At 47.3% G+C, this 15,045-nt stretch overlaps 1 protein-coding gene across 1 annotated transcript in view; it reads right to left on the bottom strand.

Moving 5' to 3' along the window:
• IFT43 (intraflagellar transport 43) overlaps positions 1–11,929 on the bottom strand; it is an 82,259-nt gene extending 70,330 nt beyond the window's left edge. The window contains exons 1-2 of the mRNA XM_078447983.2: positions 11,847–11,929; positions 10,649–10,741 (exon numbers count right to left, since the gene is read on the bottom strand). Of these exons, the coding sequence (XP_078304109.1) occupies positions 10,649–10,741; positions 11,847–11,900 (147 nt within the window). The 5' untranslated portion in view covers positions 11,901–11,929. The remainder of the gene's footprint in view (positions 1–10,648; positions 10,742–11,846) is intronic.
• Positions 11,930–15,045: the final 3,116 nt, after the last annotated feature.

Below are 15,045 nucleotides of genomic sequence, written 5' to 3'. Positions count from 1 at the left end.
CAAAATGTCTATGGGTTGGGGCGGCACCTGGGTGGCAGTGGGTTAAGCATCTCACTCTTGGTTCCGGCTCAGGTCATAATCTCACAGTCATAAGACTGAGCCCCACAACAGGGTCCATGCTGAGTGAGAAGCCTGCTTAAGATGTTCTCTCTCTCTCCCTCTCTCCTACTGAGGTGTGCACTCTCTCTCTAACATAAAAGTTTAAAAAAAAAAATGCCTATGGGCACTGACCTCTCTTCTTCACCCCCTTAGCCAGGCTTTAGTCTGCTGTTCCCCACAGTAAGGTACATATGCCACCATAAGCAAGACAACTAGAGGTGGTCTGCTGATATGCCTTCTAAAAACAGTCGTGCATTTTAATGTGAAACCTCAGACACCCCCGTACCGCTAAATCCAACAGACCCTGCTCCCGCCCTCCTAGTGGCATCAAGCACTCTCGACCCCTCCCTCTTTCTTGACACTCTCTTGCCTTGGCTTCTGGATGCCACATGCCTGTGTTTCCCCTCCCTTCACTGGCCCGTCCTCAATTTCCTTTTGCGAGACATTCTTCGGCTGTGTGTTCCTTCCACATGGATGTTCCCCAGGTTCTGTCCAAGGGCCTCTTCTCTTATTACACAGACTCTCCCTTACAGAGCTAGGCTTCCATTTACCACCTCAATACTAATGACTTCCAAATCTCCAGTTCCAGCTCAGGGCCCCGTCCCGAGCAGGTGTACCACACAACAAAGCTTCCTGGATGTGTCCAGCTAGGGGTGTCAGAGGCATCTCAAGCTAACCTGCCCCTAAAGTGAATGCATCATCCCTCCCACACCCACTTCACCTTCACTGGACAAGTGACTTACTGAGGACCTACAAAGTGACAGGCTCAGGCACTACTTCTGGAGCTTGCAATTAGTGAGGGACAAGGACCTAAATAATGACACAGTTACAAACTGTGGATAAGATGAAAGAAAAAGTTAAAAAAAAAAAAAAAAGCTAAAGACAATGTAATAAAGGGAGGTAATTTAAATAAAAGGGTAATATTCTCATTTAAGAAGGAGTGATAGGGGCACCTGGGTGGCTCAGTCGGTTGAGCATCTGACTCCGGCTCAGGTCATGATTCTCACAGTCTATGGGTTCAAGCCCCGGGTAGGGCTCCATGCGGACAACTCAGAGCCTGGAGCCTGCTTCGGATTATGTGTCTCCCTCTGTCTCTGCCCTTCCTCTACTTATGCTCTCTCTCTCTGCCTCTCAAAAATGAATAAATGTTAAAAAAAAAAAAATTTAAAAAGGAGTGATATTCACATTGAACACAGTGGAAAAGAGAAGTCGGAGTCAGCCCAGCAAAGAGGAGGCATGAACATTCTAGGGATCCACTCCAGTCCAGTCCATTCTGTAGTATTCTAGGAAACTAGAATAAGTAGGGGACTTCTAAGCAAAGTGAAGCTCGTTCCATATGGGACAACAACCAGGTGGCAGGCGTGAAATGAATCTGCGGATGCAGGCAGGCACCAAATCACACAGGTTCAAGGTAAGGACTTAGGGTTTCTTTTAGCCTAAGTGCAAGGGGTGTCTAGTAAAGGGTCCCGAGTACGAAGTGAACGAGGCACCTCTGTATAAGCCCACTCTAGCTGAACTGCAGGAGGGCAGAAGTACAAAAGATGAGTCCAGGGATAAGGTGGCTGCCACAGTTCAGGTAAGTTAACAGTGGCTTAAGCCATTTCGCCAATTCTTGATAATTTTTTTTTCCTAACAGAATGGCATTGATGGTCATAGATTTTGCTTAGTCTTTGCTCTGGGAACCTTGCCTGAATATGAGTCAATTCTCATTACGACAAAAGTATCATGATCGTGAAAATTTTCACATACAAAAAAAAAAAGATTTCCGAGCACATGCCAGTATTCTACTTATTTCAAACAGGAGTCACGTCAAATTCTAATGTTACAACAGAATCTGAAGTCTTTTGAATTGGGTCGTAAGCAGATATGACCTGGGTTGTTAAATTACATGTATGTTCTTTAATGCAAATTAGGGATGCTGAGCTGAGGGTTGTCTTCCCTGAGGCTATGCAACAGTCATGCGTCACGGACACCAACTTGACTTGTGTCACCGATTCCTGTACACATATTTTTATTAAGCATCTAGCATATTCTTGTCATAGCAGAGTTCTGAATACTTAGTCTCTTATTTTGTGAAATTAAAGGACATTTTCTAAATCCTAGCAGATGGCGACTAATTCGGTGTTACGTCCATTATGGACAGATTTCTCTCCAGGGTCACCAGGATCTATGCTCAGAGGAATCCACAGAGAAAGCTAAGAACTTTCAGGACATAAATGAAGGGTGAACGCTGTAAACCGCTGGACTACGAGGCGCCCCCTCATAAAGGATGAGCCCGGAGAGTGACAAGGCAGGGGTACTGCACTTGAGCACATCTCTGAGATTTTCCTGACCGGCCAACACAAACGCCTGCAGTGAAGTGTAATGGCTGCACGGAAGATGCATCAGTGAAATGCTAGAAAAACGTGGAAAGGTCAGTCTTACCTTCACAATATTACCAGTTACTTCAGGGTCATATAAGAAACACTGGCCTCATGTGGTTCTTTGTTAAAAAAGACGACGGGACGGGTTTGGGATGATCTGAAAACCATCTCTTTGCTGGCAAAAGTCCCTCCCAACCATTACTCCCTCGCTGGTAGGGTCAATGGCCGCACTAACAAAGCCAGCAGGCCACGCTCTCTCCCTCACCTCCAGGACTGGCACATGCTCATCCCTCTGCTTGGGAGTATTTTCTCCTCCGCCCCTTCCCTGGGCTAACATCTACTCACTCTTCCAAGTCTCAGCTCAGATGTGATTTTTCCCTAGACAACCGTTCTGGATGTCCTCAGGGCTCAAAGGGGCGCAACGTAGGTATTCCTGTATTTTGCTGTGTTCACCCCTGCCTGGCACTTAATTCTCTGCAGCCCCCGGATCAAAGTTCTGAGAGGACAGGGAGCATGTCCGGTTTCTCACTGGGTTGCCAGCTCTAAGCACAATGCCTGGCACGTAGAAAATCCTCAGTTTAGTTTCACAAGTGAATGAATGAATAAATGAATAGATATTACCTTCTACTCCAAGGTCACTGGGGGTCACCAAGGTCACTCTTGCCCTCCGCACTTTCTACCCACATTTCTCCAGAATGACAGAATGATATATGTCAGCAATTAAAGATGATTCTTTGGGGCGCCTGGGTGGCTCAGTCGGTTAAGCAGCCGACTTCGGCTCAGGTCATCATCTCGCGGTTCGTGAGTTCAAGCCCCGCGTCGGGCTCTGTGCTGACAGCTCAGAGCCTGGAGCCAGTTTCAGATTCTGTGTCTCCCTCTCTCTCTGACCCTCCCCCATTCATGCTCTGTCTCTCTCTGTCTCAAAAATAAATAAAAAAAATAAAAAATAAAAAATAAAAAATAAAGATGATTCTTTGGAAAGACCACCAACCTCTAGACAGAGGGTTGGGTTTTGAGAAGGAGATGGAAAGAGACTAGCGGATAACTGGTCTGTGGCACAGGCAGAAAGGCCACTAAAGGAGACCAATAAAATAGCTCTCAAGTGGCACCAAGAATTCTCATCAAAAGGCTCCTTCCTCATCCACATGTTTCTGGTCCTAAGGGCCAGTTAGTACTGTGAAATATAAATATCTCCGTATCTTAACCAGAAATGCAATTGAAGATATATGGACAATACCTCCTAATTCTCATCTAACGTGGATGACAATAACGGCTGGCGTGTGCCAGGCACTAGGCCAAGAGCTTTGTATGTGCTCGTATTTAATCCTCCAACAACTGCTAACAGAGAACTACTACTGTTATCTCCATATGATCTATTGAGATGAGAAGCCAGGCTTAGGGCATTAAGGAACTTTCCCAGGATATTCACCTCATAATTGGCAGAGCGGGGATTAAAGACGAAATGATAATCCTGTCCACTTGTCAGGTTGTGCAGATCACGAGAACGACAGCTAACTTAGTGGGGCCCTGGGCTAAACTCTTTACACTTATTTCGCATTTAGCCCTGCCCACAGGTGCCTAAGAGAACCTTCGAGTGGCATTCAAGCACTATCTTTCACCCCGAGAGCCGCAGGAAGTCAGCGAGAGCGGTTCCCTCTGGCTTTCCAGATAGCAAAATGAGTCACGAGTTATTAAAGTGTGTCGTGCGGGGACAATGAAAGAGCCTGAGCCGGCGCTGGAGGAGAATCTCAAGATGCTATTTCTAATGGCGGCCTCTACCCTCAGTTGACATTCCCTCCCACACAGTGGTGGCCCCAGGGATGGTGAGCGACGGGCATCGCCCACCCTGAAGGAGAGTTCAAAACTGAAGCATGCGAAGCATGACACAAACATGAAGTGTGGAAAACGCATTCCTCGCGAACGGTTCCCCGTCAAATTCCCCGCATCCCTCTTCGACGACGTTATCAGGAGCATCGTTCAACCCGGCCCATTGGAGCGCGCCTACGAAAAAGGCTGAAAAATGTGACCAATCAGGAAAGTTATTTTTGTGAGAAAGAAGAAAAATGTCACCAAAAAGGGTCAGGAGATAACCCTCCTGGGCCGAAAATAACTGCCCGGCTGGCAGAGCCGTCAGGGAACAGGCGGAGGACGAGAGACGTAATGCAGAGCGCTGAGGGAGCTCCAGTGGAGTGAAGCGGCCGAGGGATGAGGAAATTGGCCTAATTTGGGAACATGAGCCCAACGGCATTGCTCAGATTCCTGCGAGAGAATCTGGCTAACTTTCAGTTCTGCGTCCTAGGAGGAACACTGAAGGGATGGGGGGGTGGAGAGAAAGGGAACAGCTGTGACTCAAACATTTCTCCAGACAAGTGGATGAATAAGGGTCGTCAAGTGAGAACCAACCCCCGCTCCAGAAGGATTCCCGGGGAGTAACCCAAAAGCCACTCTCTGCTGGGAGCTCTGTGCGCCGACCTGTCCGGCAGGTAGAAGAGGTCAGGTGGTGGAGAAGCACCTGGCTGGAGTCACAGAGACGAGACTAGAGTCGGAGATGAACTGAATGACTCTGGACCAGTCACCCAACCTCTCAAAGTCTCAGTGTCTTCAAAGTAAGATGAGGTCAGTGGAGCACCCAGTTCAAGAGCTCCCGTGAGGCTTACGTAGGACATTGTGTGCAATTAACAGAGAGGAGGCAGCTGTTCCAATGCAAACCAAACTTATTATTAAAAGGACAATCTGCAAGCCAAAAGTTAAGCCGCAAAGAGGTCTAGACTCAAGTGAGAAGTGTTCATCCAAAAGACAGGCCAGCCCTGGGCAGGTTTTGCCCAAGATTACTTTCCGCCAACAGCATCGTCCGGTAATGTAACATCATGGTAGAGAGCGCCCTGGTCTTTTCTTGAAGGAGCTGCGTAAGAGCAGAATCATTTGAATCAACAGAAGGTGAAAGGTCAAACAGAGAAATCCAGTTCAATTCTCAGAGCTGCCCTGACAGGAGGAAGTTAGACACTGCAGGCAGGAAGACACTCACCATGGAATCATCTTCCAGTACAATTCTCAGCAACCGTAATTGTTCAGCACCCATACCAAATACCAAACCAATAGCAAACTGCCAGCTGAACTAGGCATCTATGATCCACACCTGATTTGTGACAGGTGGCCCCATAACCCCCAAAAAGAGAAGAGTGCAGTCATAAACTTTCTTGGTGCTTACTGTTTTTTGAGAGATTCCCGTGCGTCGGGTACTGGGCTAAGCACGTTATGTTCGTTACCTAATTTCGTCTAAAGCAGGAACTAGAACTCTAACCAACTCCGAGCTAGTAAAACTTCACCAAGAGCTCATCCTTCAGGTGACTCAGTACAACTAGACAGTTGACGTTCTTTGAAATTATCTGAAATTTCCAGAATGACTAAGCAAATAAAGAGACATTCCCTCTCGTCTCAGAGAGGGAGGAAGCATTTAACAACCTGGACTGCGCCGCCGGGATCCTAGAGGCAGAAAGGCCCAAATGGTTACAGAGAAAATGGGCAGAAGGAAAAGATCCACAAGAGCTGACAAAGGCAACTCAGGCAGGTATCCTGGGATTTCAGGGCATCTAATCTTCCACCGAACTCTACACAACTTTAAATTAGAAATCTGGAGAGGAATGTGGATTTGTTGTTGTTATTACTAAAAATAATTTTTTCCTGTCATACCCAAATCTCTGAATAAAACCTTTGTATGAATTGTTTTTTGAAAGAATGATGACACATTGGTTGCAAATGGCCCACTCAACAGCCCTTCTCCTCTTCTCCCTAACTCCAAACCCCAGTGTTATGGCTGTGGCAACATGCCTGGTTGAAAAGTCCCTTGAAATTTACGGTGGTTTTTAAGAGCCAGTTCTGACCAATGAAACGTAACTAGAAGTCTACTTGGTGAGGTCTGTGGCTACTGTTTTCCTCATAAGAAGGAACAAACTTAGCTGGCATGCACCTTGAACTCTTCTACTATGGCCCCTCCTCCTACCTAGAATGCAGATCTGATGCCCGGGGAACCACCAGCCAGCTCACAACCATAACAGTGAGAACAAGCCTCGAGCCACAGGTGGCAGAGTCAGAAGCCAGGAGGCCCCGGGGTAATGCAGGATATTGCCCAGTCACTGCACCTGCCCTGTTCTGCCCTCCACTGGACTTCCTGCTATTAGAAGACTCATGCCTGCTTGATTCAAAAACTGGGGTCAAGTTTCTGATCCATGTAGCCGAATTCAATACTGAGAGATACACAAGGGTACCTGAAAATCAATCCGTCCTGAAAGACCAGGAGTTTTAAACTTCAATGGAAGTAGCACACGGCAGACGAAACGTGAGTAAATCTGAGCAGGTGTATGAAAGGAAGGAGTGGCAAACTGGACAAGGGAGGCCGCATGTAAGCAAGCACCGGTATCGGTGCCAGCCAGCTCCGGCCAGCTGTCGCCATGGGGGGACGCCGGCCCAGCACTCCCACTGTGCCAGAACTTCTGATTTTAAAGAGAAGCCCAGAATCTGGATTTTCACGTGAAGTTTCCTAATTCATAAACAACCCAATGAAAACATTTTAAACGCTGTGCGGATCAAACAAGACCTGACCGTATGCCACATTCAACCCAAAGGTTCCCAGGTTTTAATCTTAATAGAAGGGGTTAAGGCAAAATAAAAAGAACATCTAAGTTGCAGAGAGATAATAATGATTAGTAACAAACTGCGAGCCATGTGCCAGATTGTGTGAAGGGCTTGCATCTATTATCTCATGTTTTCTTTTCAGCCGCCCTGTGGAGGATGTGAAATGATTATCCCCGGCTTATCGATGAGGGAACTGAGGCTGAAAGAGGTTAAATAACTTGCCCGGAGTCCTAGGCTTCATGGGTGGCCGAGCCAGGATTTCAACCCAGGCCCGTATGACCCTGAGGCCGGCGCTCTTCCTCACTCTTCCTAAGGCATGCCCGCACACCCAGGAAGCACAAACACTGCTTTGGATCACTACTAGTTTACCTGTGGATAAATCAGTCAGAGCCCTCGAAGGGACTTCCAAGTCAGTTTGACAAGAGACCCAGGCTCACATCCTCCTACGTCGCTGTCCTTTAATAGAAATGGCAAAGCATTGGCCAGTGCCCGTCTATTTGCTAGTTTACCGAGCGAACGCACATGTGTGTAGTGCTGTTCAGTTTACCAAAGCACGGTCGAATGCATCCCTCTCGTAATCCCCGCAGCAACCTGGTGGTATTGTTACCACCACCTGCCAGATAATGAAATGGGAGATTAGAGAGAGGAGTGGACTTGTTCAAGATCCAGGCCATTAGCAGAGCCGGGTCTCAGGCTCTGGTCTGTCCAAGCCGTGTGTTCTCTCTACTCTGGTAGGATGCGCCTCTTCTTCCTCCACCAGAGCGTCCAACTCCACCACCCTGCTTCAAAATCATCATTCCTACTTAACTCTACAGGAACTGCAGCTGTCTGACCGCCCCCAGGTACCATTAAGTACGTTTTCATGGATAGCTTCATCCTAGAATATAGTCAGCGAGAGGGCAAAGAAAAATATATCAAGTCATACACTCTGAATCGGAATGTAAATGGGCACACACACAAGTCTCAGGATCTAATTTTAGAAAGAAACAGCCAAAATGTCCCACACAGCACAGTGAGCATCTGGCCCTGAGGGAGGCTGCCCACACAGCCCAGGGAGACCAGGAATGCTGCATTTCTGATGTGCATGTCACAGCCAGGCATCGGTTGGGTGAAGAACAGGATGACTTTTCATCACGTTCTCCCAGAAAAATGCTAAGGCCCAGAGGTAGGTATCCCTGGGGAAATCAGTAGGTATTCCAGAGAGGCTGAAACCCTGAAAAGTTCATCCCAGTCTGCAACTTTGAAGTTAGGTACTCACAGGACTGACTCTCAGCTGGGAGCCAAGGGGAAGGCGATGGGCGGCTGAACGATGCCTACCGACCCCAGCCTAGAAGCTGATTTGGTGTGGGGGTGACACAGAGCCTCAAGGCCGTCAGGTCATTCCAGGACATCCTTCCTGGCCCACCACCTAACCATGACGGGCGGCTAGAATCTCCTTCACAGTTAAGTAGTTAAGCAGACGTGTGATTAGTCCTTCTGGCTGCCAGTGATCATGGGAATAGAAGTTCCATGATGGCAGGAGATTCTGTCCCTTTTTATCACTGAGATATGAGAACCCTGTAAAATGGTACCTGGCACACAGTAAACTTCAATAAATATTTGTTGGACAAAGGAATAAATGATTTGCTGTTGAGATGCATCCTTGTAGACCCACAGTCTAAAGCGGCCAGAGGCCAAGAGGAGACTTCCATTAACCTAGTCACGTGCTTGCCCAGTTCTCTTTAAAGACATCCACGACTGCTGTTCGAGTCGCAGTATGGACCGCAGTTCCATACCCAGTGTTGGGTATATGTGTTCTCTCACCGTCTTCCTAGATTCTACCACGGCTCCCCTGAGCTGTGCTTCCAGTGCGCCACCCCAACCCCCACCCTGCAACACTCCTTCTCAGCTTCTAAGGGCCCCATCGCACACGGTGTACTTCACCCCGAGTCTTTGCACTGTCAACGGCATGCCTGTTCCACGCTGGGCACTGTGATCAACAAAGGGGTACAATGGTAAAGCACAAACTGACTTCCAAAAGCTCACATCTTGTGAGGGAGCCAGGCAGGTAAACAATTAGAATACAACATAAGAAGCGCCATAATGTAGGTGCCGTGGCCAAAATCACAAACTGACAACCCTCAGGCCCAATCTGGTCCATATGACGAGTTGTCATAATTGGTTGCTAACCTGTAAAAATGTGTTGCTTTCTCACCACATTTTAGATGGCCAGCATCTCTTGGAAAATCAGAGGATCCGGCAATACCGGGTATTCTCCAGTATCACTAGCTTTCGCTAGGCAGTGATACAGGGGACATGTGCCACAAACAGCCACCACCCCCCCCTTCCCACAACCTTCCCACAACCCCTTTCTATAGTAAGTGAGAAAGGGAATGATAAACTGAAAGGGCCATGTACAGAAATGCTGGAGAACTTGCTTCCTAGAAGGGTGAAGAACATCCCAACACATGTGATATGTAAGTAGCTGTGTCTGTGTCTTGTCCCCAGCATGCTTTGCTCATACACCTGCCGAGCCCATTATAACGGCTTTGCCGCGTAGATCCCTTCATCTATCTTATACCTGCTAGGGCCAACGAGCTGGATAACTGAGAAGCCAGGTTTCCTGCTGCTTGGGAACTGTCTCGTGGGGCAAACAGATCCATAAAAAGAAAATGAGCACACGACGTGAGAACATATACGCGTTCTATAATAGGTACCACGGGCACCAAGAAGAAGGAGCCCTAAGATGGCCTGGAGGAGTTAGGAAGAACTGACGGAGGGATTACCCTGAAACTGACTCTTGAAAAGGGCAAAGTTTGCTCAAATGAACAGAGGAAAGTGCAAAGGGGCTCTGCGTAAACTTCCAAAAATAGCACCCTGGCATTAAAAGTGTTGCTCATCAGGATTACCCACCCTCCACAGAGCAGCTGGATAAATTCCCACAATTCCAGGGCACTCGGAGAAGTTTCCAGGAAAGTAAGGCCAGTACTAATCCCCTTCCTGCCTGAAAACTGTAGAAAGTGCAGGTCACCGCTGAGAGCAAACGTCCAGTTGTGTAATCCAACCTTACGTCATCAGCATGCCTCACTGGCATTTATTCGGTAGAAATAAAAACCTGGATTTCTCCGGGATTTTCAGACTTCCCAGTTACCCCTGTCTCAGCAAGCTGAAGAACATTCTCCACTGAGAATATAAAGCAATGCAGAAACTACTCTGGCATCAAAGAAAAACGTTCTTCTGTCATTTCCTGCAAATAGGACAAATGCCAAGGAAGGGAATCCCCAAATCAAGACAGGAGGAAGGGCTGGTGTCAACGAGAAGCCATATGGAATACCAAATCCTTGCTGATTAAGTAATTACTAACTCTGGGGCACCTGGTGGCTCAATCAGTTAAGCGACCGACTCTTGATTTCAGCTCAGGTCATGATCTCACGGTTTGTGCTGTTAGCACGGAGCCTGCTTGGGATTCTCTCTTTCTCTCTCTCTTTCTCTCTCTCTCTCTCAAAATAAATAAACTTGCAAAAAAAAAAAAAAAAAGCAATTACTAACTCTTAGCATTTTTTTGTAACACCCACCTCTCCAGTCAGAATCGAAGAGGAGTTCTTGTTACTGAGATGATTGTCCACTTGAGCTGACTCCTGCTGAGCTCGGCGACCCATCTTGGGCCCCTGTAAGGAGAGATGGGGAGCGCTGCTGACCCAAACATCTTTGAGCCACTATGAGGACAAGAATTCTGGGAAGGTAAGCAAGGACAAGATGTATGAAGACGTGGTGGAGGATGGGATTTGAGTAACTTGAATATATTTCTCAAAAATGCTCCAAACCCTGAAAACAAAGCACCTGACATCATTTCTATTTAATAGGAAAATATGAAATTCCTGGATTAACGATCACAAGTTTCTCTCTTAACTACCAGAGATCTTTCCTACCCACAGAAATGCAGCTAGACTTTCCTCTAGAAGGAACAGAGATCTCATGTCAGGCACTGGATTAAATGCTTCCCATGCGTTATTCCATTTCATTTTCACTGCAGCACTTTGAAGTAGATATCAACGTCTCCATTCTAGAGACAAGGAAACCGAGGTTCGGGAGGGTTCACTTGTTTTAATTAAAAAAAAATTTTATTATAATTGACACACAATGTTAGCTTTTTTTTTTTTTTTTTTAACCCAGTAAGCAGCTTCATACTCCATTTGACCTCAGCTCCTAGCCATTCCTCCGTGTTAGAAATCCGAGTCTTGATTTCCTAAATCATAAAACTGAAGTAACGCCCACCTCCTCGTGGGAACTCCGGTCAAGAAAAGGCCACTCCAGCCTGCCTGCCTTCTTTTCAGGCGTTAAAACACTGCGGTTTTTACCATGAACTTCTGGCAGGTGAAGTCCCACGGAAAAAGCCCTAGGGTAGGTGCAAGTGCGACCCTGACCAGGATCTCCCCCCCACCTCGCCCCAATCACCCTTCAGATATGTCCTTTCTAGGGGAGTTAGCACTCGGGGCTCCAGAAAGCGCAGACTGGCTGGGAAATTTCCCACCGGTTCCGGAGGCCTGCAGGCGCAGGATCTGTTTTCTGCTTTTGGAGAATTTTAAAGAAAGCACACCCCAGGCCGGGGGCGGGGCAGCTGAGGCCGCCTCTTCCTCGGCCTCACCCCTGCGCGGCTCTGGGCCCGGCCGCTGGGGACAGGCCAGGCCGAGGCGCCTCAGGGACGCCGAGCCGGCTAGGTCGCTCCTCCCCACCCGCCAAATCCTAGCCCCAAATCCCCAAGTCAATCCTCACGGAGGTGGCCGAGCCGCGGCGTCGCTCCTCGCCTAAGTCCAGCACGTCCTCCATCTCCGCGGCCGCCTGACGTCACTTCCTGGAAACCAAGTGGCCCAGTCGCGTCCCTGACAATGGCTCCGCCCCTTCATCTCAATATTTAAAGGATCCGTGGCATCATTCCTGGATTCCGTGTGCCACCTTTGAATTTAAACCAAAACTTCCCTAAACTTCCTCGCTTGACAGTTCTGGAAGAAACCTCCAGATATTAAATCCCGCTAAGGCTGGTCCTGTGGGACAGTGAAAAAATGTTAGTCTTTAGGAACTGTCTACACTTGTAGATCTGTTTAAATATTATTCAGTGCAGGGTTGTCTCGGTGGCTTAGTCGGTTGAGCGTCCAACTTTGGCTCAGGCCCTTTTTCTCACAGTTTGTGAGTTCGAGGTCTGCATGGGGCTCTGTGCTGACAGCCTGGAGCCTGCTTTGGATTTTGTGTCTCCCTCTCCCTCTGCCCCTCCCCCACTTGTGCTCTGTCTCAAAAATAAACATTAAAAAAAATTTTAATTTAAATATTAAGTGCAAAGCATTAGCTAATAGTAGTAATTAAATTGATCCTTCCTATTTAGCTTCCTATATAGCCCTTGCAATGTACAAACGACCTTCACAGTTATTAGCTCACATGAAGGGCATAATAACCGTATGTGGAAAAACAAGATGAGTTGTATTGTTTCCATTGGACAGTAAAGAAAACAGGCTTACAGGTGGGGGAGTGGGGGGGGGGGTGTCAGGTGCAAATAGTTTCTAATAGAAAATGCAATATATACAATCTCTGCCTTCAAGAACTTTACGAAGAGGCTGAACAAAGATGTCAAATACCTTAGTAGTAATAACATTCAAAAGCATAAGTAATCTCTCCAACAGCCCCACAAAGTGAGCACCAGTGATATCTGCATTCAACAATTGAGGATATACGAAGGTGCAAAGATGTGGCTTGAGGGAAATCATCTGAGTGCTAAGCAGCAGAGCCAGTTCCTTTTTTTTTTTTTTTTAAGTTTATTTACTTATTTTGAGACAGTGACAAAGAATGCACATGTGGGAGGGGCAGAGAGAGGGAGAGACAGAATCCCAAGCAGGCCACATGCTGTCAGCACAAAGCCCAACGATGTGGGGTCAAACTCACAAACCATGAGATATCAAGAGTCCAAGAGTCGGAGGCTTAACCAACTGAGCCACCCAGGTGCCCCTGCCAGGTGCCTTTGTGATACCAGATCTTACAAGATACTTTTCTCCTGCACATATTACTGGGTACCAGCCATTCTCCTAGGCTAACCGAGGAAGATATCCCTCCAATTCCCAGCCTAATGGGGCAAGCAAGTTGAGTCTTCATTGATTCTTCATGTAAGATCCCCAGGTCAACACCACTGGCCAGGTCCCTGGTCCTGATCAGCTGGAACCCCCAGAGAGATGGTCTCATGGTCCTGAAAGTGAGCAAGATATCACTGGGCATAAGGTCAAAAAAGTGAGCAAGATATCATGCTGGGCATAAGGTCAAGATGACCACTGCTAAAACGTGAGGACTTGAGAGTGGAAGTGGCACCCCTTAAAAGTGGATTGCAAGCATTTCTTCAATACCCAATAAATTACTCAATTCAACTGGGCATCCACACATGTTTACTGGTTAGGGCCGTGTGTTCACATGCCTTGTGACAGCAACAGCACTGCTTGGATGTCAGAAGATTTGAGGTCTTATCCTGGCTCTGCTGATAACTACCTGTGTGGCCAGGCAGAGCCCTCTGGACCTGTCTCCTCCCTTGTAATTGCTCTTAGAGATTACCCTAAGATCTGATTCTCAATGAAAATACCCTGTTAGATTTTAACCTGAAGAAACATCCATTGCCAAAATCTGAGACAGATGAAATATAGGCTCCGATGAATCCTTTGTTTTCTTCTTCCTTGGTACCAGATGAGGAAGAAGGGCTTACTCTTTGGATTTTTCCAAAATCCATAACCTACTTCCCTGCTTTGTGTGAGCTCATAGCTACACTGCCACCACCTTAAAGCCAGTTTTCAAACCTTTACTCTCATTTCTTCCCTGCCTTGCTGAAAGCGAAAGGTGCCTGGTGCTCACTCTGGGCAGAAAGAAAAGCTCTGGAATGGTGGCTTCCAGACCTTGCTGAGCACCTGAATCACCTGTGAGGTTTATTATACTACTCTTTTTTTTTTTTTTTTTTTTTAGTTTATTTATTTTGAGAGAGAGAGAGAGAGAGAGCAGAGGAGGGGCAGAGAGAGAGGGAGAGCGAGAAAATCCCAAGCAGGTCCTGAGCTGTCAGCAGAGCAGGACGCGGGGCTCGAACCCATGAACCCATGAGATCATGACCTTAGCCGAAACCAAGAGTCGGATGCTCCACCTACTGAGCCACCCAGGCGCCCCACCTGTGAGGTTTATTAAAAACACATGTGCCAGGGCCCCACCCCTGGAGGGTGATTTGGTAGAGGTGGAGTCCAGAAGGATATAATTTTAATTTTCCTCCCATCTTGCAAGTGTTTGCTTAAATGCCTCAGTAACACAGCAACAAGCTGTGTTGCTGTCACCCTATTTCAAGTTTCAGCAGTCCCAACCCAGGCACTCCATATTCTACCTCCCTGCTTTATTTTCTGCCATGGCACTTCTCTTTTATCATAATACATAAATTACTTGGTTTATGGCCTTTCCCATGCACCTACCCACCCCCTGTGTAAGTTCCGTTAAGGGCAAGGGCTTTGTTTATTAGTTTGTTTTGTTCACTGCTGCGTCCACAGAGCCTAGAACAGGGCCCGGCACACAGTGAATGTCATAAATATTTCTCGAATGATGGCTGAATTTCAGAGGCAGTATTGCATGGGACGTGCATAGACTCTGGCAAGAGACTTCCTGCCTCCAGATCTCAAGGTTGGCACCTACTGGCTATATACTGTAGGTAAATTACTTTTAAGCTTTCTACACCTAGATTTCCTCTCATTACTCAAATGACAACAATGCCTACCCAAACTAGAGGGGCTGAGTGAACTATCACCTCCGCCACCCATAAGCGTGTGGCCTTTAAAAAAAAAAAAAATTGCTCTGTGCCTCAGTTTCCTCAACAGTAGCCTGTCCAGTTTCCTCAACAGTAGACTGCCTCAGTTTCCTCAACAGTAGACTGGAATTCTGTGAACATCCCAGCGGCCTAGGAGCCAGGAGCAGG

Source organism: Panthera onca, chromosome B3 (assembly GCF_046562875.1).
Source record: "Panthera onca isolate mPanOnc1 chromosome B3, mPanOnc1 haplotype 2, whole genome shotgun sequence".
Lineage (NCBI taxonomy): Eukaryota > Metazoa > Chordata > Mammalia > Carnivora > Felidae > Panthera > Panthera onca.
This window is presented reverse-complemented; position numbering and strand designations above follow the sequence as displayed.